The 8,631-nt window shown below is 36.0% G+C and overlaps 1 protein-coding gene across 2 annotated transcripts; it reads left to right on the forward strand.

Annotated features, from left to right (window-relative positions):
• The first annotated feature begins 367 nt into the window (after positions 1-367).
• LOC125189167 (glucose-1-phosphate adenylyltransferase large subunit 1-like) lies at positions 368-8,320 on the forward strand. 2 transcript variants are annotated; one of them, XM_089058753.1, is made up of 15 exons: positions 368-789; positions 1,021-1,324; positions 1,526-1,648; positions 2,115-2,285; positions 2,526-2,618; positions 2,733-2,816; positions 2,897-2,952; positions 3,057-3,150; positions 3,281-3,466; positions 3,583-3,663; positions 3,749-3,835; positions 3,910-4,014; positions 4,120-4,226; positions 4,311-4,371; positions 8,196-8,320. In XM_089058753.1, exons 2-15 carry the CDS (start codon positions 1,091-1,093, stop codon positions 8,295-8,297), a joined length of 1,584 nt encoding a protein of 527 aa, XP_088914879.1. In that variant the 5' UTR covers positions 368-789; positions 1,021-1,090; the 3' UTR covers positions 8,298-8,320. The 2 variants fall into 2 exon arrangements, with proteins under 2 accessions (XP_088914879.1, XP_047942378.2); XM_048086421.2 differs by lacking the exon at positions 8,196-8,320 and adding an exon at positions 4,472-4,690 and having other exon boundaries at positions 372-789.
• The last annotated feature ends 311 nt before the right edge of the window (positions 8,321-8,631 follow it).

The following is an 8,631-nucleotide window of genomic DNA, read 5'->3' on the forward strand; positions in this document are numbered from 1 at the left end:
CATCTTATATTCACAATCTCAATCAAAAATGACACCAACGATTGTGAAATCGATTTTCATCATCCAATAATCAACTTGTCATATCATATGGCGTAGAAAATGCATATGTGCCTCACAACTGCTCGACAAAATGTCCCACTGAACCCCTTCCATTTTTCCGACTTCCCAAAATTAATTTACAGCCACTCGTGTGAAATCACCCAGATTTTTACAAAAGAATTTCCCAATTTTTTTATTTGGGATCAAATCACGACACACACAAAACACCAATTTTGGTTGTAACTGCAGATGAGAAAGGGACATGTGTTTGGCCCTCTCTTGTCCAAACGCAGAGGGGTCTAGAAACGTGGACGATGGCCAAAAACCCAAAATCTTACACACTGAAATGGCAGCATATTGCTGAGTGCACGCACTTGGGCGTGTTTATGTGTGTGGGATAAACAGGATCCTCAACTTGGGAGGCCTGATTTTTTTCCAATTCCACAATCTCTCTCTATATATAGCAGTGAAGCTCACATTTAACAGAAATAAATTTGCAAGCTTTCTCGTGAAAAACTCACAGGCCAATAAAGCCACCACCTTTCACCTCCCCCACTTGATGCACACACTTCTCATGCATTATTGTCAGCTATAAATCCATCGCCAGCTTTTGTGAAATAGATCTTCAAGTTTTTGTTTCAATCCTCTTCTTTTTCAAGATTCTTGCTTAAGGAATTTTTCCTCAATTCAGAGTCTTTACTTGTTAATAATTCTGGATGATCTACTCGCATGAGATCTTGAGCTTGGAAGGTACAATTTTTTTAGTATTTTTATGATGAAAGAGAATACTCACTACGTATTTTATTAGTTTGTGTAACGTTAATTCAAGGGTACCAACTGTTAGACTGCCTTTTCTTGTCTAACAATTTTTAAAATTTTTATACTGTGATCTATACTTTACTTGGTTATTTAGTTTACATTTGCTTCATTTCGTGGTTTACTGTATTGTCACACTTATGCGTGGACATCTGATTTATGTAGTTGATCCAGTGATTGTCTGAAAAGAGTGGTGATTGTTAAAATTTTGATTTGGTGAGTGAGAGAAACTGCTATGGATGCTTTCTGTGGTACGTTGAGATCGGCATCCCATTTGGCGAATCCGACCAAAAGTGTGTTTTGTGGTGAAGAGAATGGGTTCTGGGGAGAGAAGATCACATGGAGTCTGAGTAATCGTGTTGGGGCTTGTAAAATTGGGAAAAAATTGAATCTTGAGGAAAGGGGAAGGAAGATCAAACCTGGGGTTGCTTACTCTGTTCTGACCAGAGAAAACAGCAATCAAACTCTGGTTAGCATTTGCCTCTCTCTTTTCATGTCCACTTGATTTTGAATATGTTTGGTGATTGTTCTGATGTATTCTATGTCGTGTTGTTATTACTAGAAATATTTAAGTAGTAGAATCTGTGATGAGTTTAGAACGCGTGTGAGTGTATTTGGTACAATGCCTTGATGGTTGAAACTGATATGGTGCTTCTTGGGGTTTAATCAGACAATACCTGCTCCAAGATTCGAGAGACAGAGGGCGAATCCGAAAAATGTGGCTGCGATCATTCTGGGAGGAGGTGCCGGGGCGCAGCTTTTCCCTCTTACAAGCAGAACTGCCACCCCAGCTGTAAGAAAAATGTCTCATCTTTAGTGAATCACTCATGATTAATGTTATGTTTTACCAGATGTTATCTTAGACTCTTAGTTTCTTACTATAATTTTCTAAATTAGAGTGTGTGTATGAGAGAGAGAGAGAGAGAGAGAGAGAGAGAGAGGTGAGTAATTGGACCAGTGTGTTTGATTTGGTTTCTTACATAGAAGTTTATTAGTCCTTTCATATGTGTCTAGAGTGGTTAAACATGATCAAAACAATTAATAAGAAATGCACTGAAACTATTGAATTCAGAGATAGATCAAACGTATCTGATTGAAGGAGAGTTTGTGTGAGTGAGCTTGTGAACCAGGAGACTGGAGTTATTTGATGAACTTGATCATACCTACTTAGTTTTTTGCCTTTCATCTCTAAATCCAACATCTATGCTCAAATTTGCTTGATACATATTTTGTGTTGTTGCACAATATGATGCGCACAGGTTCCAATTGGAGGATGCTATAGGCTGATTGACATCCCAATGAGCAACTGCATCAACAGTGGCATTAACAAGATCTTTGTGCTCACTCAGTTCAATTCTGCTTCTCTAAATCGACACATTTCTCGAACATATACTGGGAATGGCATTAGCTTTGGGGATGGTTATGTTGAGGTGAACACATGTATAACTGTGAAATGGTAGTTAATTACTGGCTTGCGAATTAAACATGTTAATATTTTGTACTGGATAATATCTATGGATTACCATGATATATTGTAAAGTGGGAATTCCCATGAATCTATATGGAGGAATACAAGCAACAAAAGATCCTATAAAAAAGTGCTAATCGGTGGAAGTAGTCTCTGATTAATTTTTAAACCCTACACTCATCTGAAAGATGTATCCTTGTAGGTTTTGGCTGCAACTCAGACGGCAGGGGAAACAGGAAACCGGTGGTTCCAGGGTACAGCAGATGCAGTTAGGCAATTTATATGGCTATTTGAGGCGAGTCTTTGTTTTTTATGTAATTTACTCGATACCGACTCATCTAGCCTAGTGTCTCATTCTCAAACTGGGAATCAGAATCTTGACCTCGGCCTTTCTACTTGTTTTTTGCAGGATGCCAAGGCGAAAGATATTGACAACATCTTGATTCTATCAGGGGATCATATGTACAGGATGGACTACATGGACTTCGTTCAGGTATATCAATAATTTGGTATTAGCAAGTGTTGCAGCAAACTCTATAGTGCATAAAATTTAACGGGTGTTTCTTTAAACAGAACCACATTGATAGAAATGCGGACATCACACTCTCGTGTGCACCAGTTGATGAAAGGTTAGATTGACTGACTAACTAACCTGCTGTAGTTTGTTTATGTCTTGTCTTCAGACTTTTCTCTCTGTTATTGACAATGTGAATTGTAATCTCGATTTCCTCAGCCGAGCATCATCCCTTGGACTGGTGAAGATTGACAGCAGAGGTCGCGTATCTCAATTTTCTGAGAAGCCTAAAGGCATGGATAAGATGGCAATGGTATGATGAACTGCATCTCGAACAATTTTACTACGTGAATTCTATATAAGATCACTTGATTTCTTGCAACATTACCATCCGAAATTCTTTTGATATCTTCTAAATTATGTTGTGTTTTGATGTACTGCAGCAAGTAGACACCTCTATCATAGGATTGTCCGCGGAGGAGGCTGTAAGATCTCCGTATATCGCTTCTATGGGAGTATATGCATTCAAGACCGACGTTTTATTGAAGCTTCTCCAGTGGAGATACCCGACTTCAAACGACTTTGGGTCTGAGATCATACCATCTGCAGTAAAGGAACAAAATGTGCAGGTTCATTTCCATCTCTGCACCTTTTGATGATGTTCAAGACAAACAATGCCCAAAAATAATTCTATTTCCTTAATCTGTATTGATCTCTGAGGTTGTTAATACGAATCATTTTGCAGGCATATGTATTTAGAGACTACTGGGAAGATATCGGAACGATAAAATCATTTTACGATGCTAATTTGGCTCTTACGGATGAGGTAGCTCTTACCTTCTTCTCTTGTAATAAGTCATCCAAGCTTACTACTGTATGAGGTATCTTGACATTTGCAAGCTTGTTTTCAGTCCCCGAAGTTCGAATTCTACGATCCAAAGACTCCGTTCTACACATCACCCCGTTTCTTGCCACCAACCAAAATCGACAATTGCAAGGTAGCTATGACAGTGTGGCGTCGTGATAAAAAGCCGATAAATGTTTCTGATGCTTTTAGTTAAATCCTCTCCAGATCAAAGACGCGATCATATCACACGGGTGCTTCCTGCGTGAATGTGTTGTTGAACACTCTATAGTAGGCGAACGCTCTCGTCTCGACTCCGGGGTTGAACTCAAGGTGAGCTCATCATGCCTTCATTTTTAAAGAATCTAAGTTTGGTATGAGTGACATTTTTTTATTTTTTTATTTTCATATTTTCAAAATTTTATTTTTTGATAATAGGATACATTTATGATGGGGGCTGATTCTTATCAAACGGAATCAGAGATTGCCTCACTCTTAGCTCAAGGCAAAGTTCCAATGGGGATTGGTAGTAACACCAAAATAAGGTGAAGAGACACACAGTTTGCATTTGCTTCACATTTACAAGAAAAAGTGAGATTCTAACACAACAACATACTACTATCTTGCAGTAACTGCATCATCGACAAGAATGCTAGAATCGGGAGAGACGTGATCATCAAGAACAAAGAGGTAAGTTCGATTCACATCTCGCTCATTACTCTCTTATCACTCCGCGTGTATAAAGTTATAGCATCGGTCATGTCCTGATATCATCGTTGGCGTTGCACAGGGAGTCGAAGAAGCTGATAGATCGGAGGAAGGGTTCTACATTCGCTCGGGAATCACTGTAGTAGTCGAGAAAGGAACGATAGCTGATGGAACGGTCATATAGATGTGTTGCTCTTTGAACACTGCGATTTATACACACAACGCTTAATTCCTCTTTCCATATTACAGCTCTTCCTTTGAAAATTTTACTAGTAAATTTATACTATAATAATATTTTATATATGTGGTATTAATATCGAAAAATGATCAACGTATGAACTAGACGACATGAAGTTTTTTTTTTGGTGGTTTCACATTCTAAAAATGTACAAAGTGATGGAGTGAAGGCCACAATAACTATACATATTTTGACAATCAAGATTATTCGTATAAAGCCACTGAGAGCGTCCTTAATGGGTAAATATTGATAAATATTTAGGCATAAACTATTAAATCTTGATTATAAATGTCTAAATTCTGATTATGAAATCAAACTAGAGCTGAAAATGGCTGCACTGCCCAAGTTTAGTCATAAAAAATATTACTCCACATGAATGCTTTTTTTTTTTTGTAATAATCTTAGATTACAATAAGATTAATGATCATTAGTAGTACTAAATTAAGAATGTAAATAAAATAAAGATTTGATAATTTTCCTCGAATCACATGAGTTTGCTCCTTGGGTATAATGAGATGTTCAAATGGCTGAAATTTCACCACTTGAGTGCTGATTGTTCAATTATCCTCTGCATCCTTATTTTCCTGTTGTTTCAGAAAAAAAATGTATACTAATTCAAGCTTATAAATAAAAACCATCTTTTCTCATATTACAAAAATATATATTCCTACTAGTAATTCAAGATTATAAACAATAGTAGTAGTAAAGTACTCCATCCGTCCCCGACTAAGAGTCACATTTTGACCGGACACGAGTTTTAAGAAATATAAAGAAAAGTTGGTTGAAAAAGTTAGTGCAATATATGACCCATTTTTTATATTGGTCTTATAATAAAATGTGAGTTAATTGAGTTGGTGGAATGTGAGACCTACTTACTATTTATGGCAAAAATAAAGTGTAACTCTTAATTAAGGATGAACCGAAATAGAAAAATGTGACTCTTAATCAGGGACGGACGGATGGAGTAATTAATAATGGGTTGACTTACATGTTCATCAAAATATAGCTTCTTTAAGCTCTCATTCAAATTAATTGTGAATTGTGTGTTACACCCACCTGCTACATCAAAATGTATTTAAGATTTGTTGAGTATTGGACTCTAAAAATGGAGACATTGCCTTCTTCAATACCCTAAGAGCTCCAAATCCGAGGACCGGCTTGCGAGAAGCACACAAAAGCGAGCGTATAGCATATATGGCAAGTTTAAGGTCGTCGGTAGTTATTCCTCTGTGGTCGTTGAGGGACCGCAATCCTTGTATTGCCAACATCTCATCTTTATGATGAATGCAAGACTTGAAGTATGTGCATAAATTTGTAGCATAATAACAAATGTGCATAGGCTTAACTTTTGCAATCTACATATTAGTATATGAATTGAGAGAAAGAAAGTAACAATAACAATAAGAGCAGCACATGGCTAGTGATATGTGTTCATGCGAGAAAAACACCATTTACATATCCCGTATTTGTTAAATGACTCTATATAAGAACAGAACATTTCTCGTAGATATTTGACGCCTCGATCATCAAGCTGCAATATTAATTCTATATAAACATTACTAGTATTTTAAGTCCATAATACATATTCTATGGAAATCTATCTTACCAAAAGAGTTAGATGTAACGCATGGAACTGCACATATTTTGATAGACCATGATTGACAAAATCATGAAATATCAGATTGTCCAAATAGAGGGCCATCTCCGGGAATCTCTGTTATAATTGTAAAAGGAACATAATACTACTATATAAGAATAAGGGAATTAATTTAATTATTATATATATAAAAAAGTAATAATAGTACCCAGGTGATTTTGATAGCACACACAAAGGCAGCACTTTGACCCATAGGACTTTTGTCCTTATATGCCTTCTTGAGACATTGGGTTGGAGATATGTCATTACTCATCCAACTAATTAAACGGAGACTATGTGCTCGATATAGAGCAATGCTGCCGTTCATGTCCTTAAGAATGCAGTCAGTCACATGACCAACCTTTTAATTATTAAAAAAATAATACAAACAATTAGTTTTATAGAGTGAATTTGCACCTCATCGGCAAGAGGGAGGAGCTCCTCGCTATTAGATAGAACATTCTTCTCAAACGAACATCTTCGAAATCGTACAAATTAACAACCGAAGAAAGTGCGACCGTAGCTTCAGCCTACGAAATACTCCATATTTTACTAGTACTATAAATCAAACCACACTAATATTACGTGGAAAATTGGAATATCATAAGTATGTTGGATTAAACAGTTTAGAGCATCCACAATGGAGGCTAGCGGATAGGCTAGCCGACCGCTGGCCGATTCGCTAGCCTCCATTGCGGCAATTTAGGCAAGCCGATCGGCGAGCTTTAGCCGATTTGCGGGCGCCAGCCGACGGCTGGCCGATCCCGCTAGCCGCCATTATAGGCTCAATTTCGGCTAGCCTATTGCTTGTCCAGTTGCTGGTAAATTTAATTCCATAAATTAATATGTCTCGTAAATTTTGTGTTTAATTCCGTAAATTAATATGTCTCGCAAATTTAATTCCGTAATTTATCATAAATTTAATTCAGTAAATGTAGTTGTTTTTGAATTATTTTTATTGCAGCTAGCCTATTTGCTTAAAATGATGATGTGGCAGGTGGAATTTTAGTGCTAATGACGTGGCAGGGAGAAAGAGTGACTAGCATGTGGCTAGCCTATGATTGGCCTAAAGCCACTGTGGATGCTCTTATTAATAAGTGCATGACAGAGGCAAAATTATTCATAACAACAATTGAAGGATTTTTATGAACTAATTCAGAGAAAAAAGTTAAAGAGAGAGAGGATATAACCTTTTCTAATGTTTCACCTTGATTGAGAAGATATAGAAGCTTTTTGATGATCTAAATCAATCAGAAACCAAAATAATTATGTAGTAGTAATTTTTTAATTAGAAAATGCTTCAACTAGTGTACAATTTGACTTTGCATAAAAGAAAAAAGAAAAGAAAATAAGTATAGAGAAATATTACAGCCAAACATCTTGTTTTATCAAAATGTGGATCACCAAAACTTTTCAATTCAGTCAAAACTGCATTTCTCAATCGCCACAAACCAATAGTCATCTGCTGAAACTTTAACACATACAAAATTTAGTATCTCTACTATTTCAAAATAAAACTATACAATCCAAAAAATAATAATGGTAATATACTACCCTTTTACCATGACGGTCTTGGTCTCTTTTCTCAAACAGGCACGACATAGTCTTCAAAATGAAGAGAAAATAAGTTTGTCTCTACGATAATCAGTTTACCTTAGATTTTTCTCACAATAATTGCAATTGAAGGGAATGATACAACTTATTAGTGCAAATATTTTGGCAATAAAAAGTAATATGGACTGATAAAATAAATATAGGAAGAATGATGAATATAGTATTAGATTGCATATACATATTATTTATCTACGAATTATATGTATATATATATTTAAAATTATAATAATTTGATAGACTTTTTTTTATTATTATAATTAGTTGATTTTGTAAATTAAAGCATCGGTCATGTCCTGATATCACGTTGGCATTGCGCAGGGAGTCGAAGAAGCTGATAGATCGGAGGAAGGGTTCTACATTCGCTCGGGGATCACTGTAGTAGTCGAGAAAGGAACGATAGCTGATGGAATGGTCATATAGATGTTGCTCTTTCGACACTGCGATTTATACACATAACGCTTAATTCCTCTTTCCATATTACAGCGCTTGCTTAAAAATTGGAATTAGTAAATTTAATATATTATTTATATGTGGTATTAATATCGAAAAATGATCAACATATGAAAAGTAGACGACTTGAATCTATTTTTTTGGTGGTTTCACATTCTAAAATTTACGAAGTGAAGAGCATCCTTAATGGGTAAATATGGATAAATATTTAGGTATAAACTATAAAATCTTGATTACAAATGACTCAATTCTAATTATGAAATCAAATAGAGCTGACAATGACTGTGCCCAAGTTTAGTCTTTT

Source organism: Salvia hispanica, chromosome 5 (genome assembly GCF_029641045.1).
Source record: "Salvia hispanica isolate PSC_SH4W2 chromosome 5, Shi_PSC_v1, whole genome shotgun sequence".
Classification (NCBI taxonomy): domain Eukaryota; kingdom Viridiplantae; phylum Streptophyta; class Magnoliopsida; order Lamiales; family Lamiaceae; genus Salvia; species Salvia hispanica.

What these genes read in the sequence shown, in the direction of transcription:
- LOC125189167 (XM_089058753.1), top strand. Translation starts at nt 1,091, where the DNA reads ATGGATGCTTTCTGTGGTACGTTGAGATCGGCATCCCATTTGGCGAAT. An exon ending in AATTTATATGGCTATTTGAG is followed by an intron (nt 2,619 to 2,732) that starts GCGAGTCTTTGT and finishes TGTTTTTTGCAG; the next exon opens with GATGCCAAGGCGAAAGATAT. An exon ending in TAAAGGAACAAAATGTGCAG is followed by an intron (nt 3,467 to 3,582) that starts GTTCATTTCCAT and finishes ATCATTTTGCAG; the next exon opens with GCATATGTATTTAGAGACTA.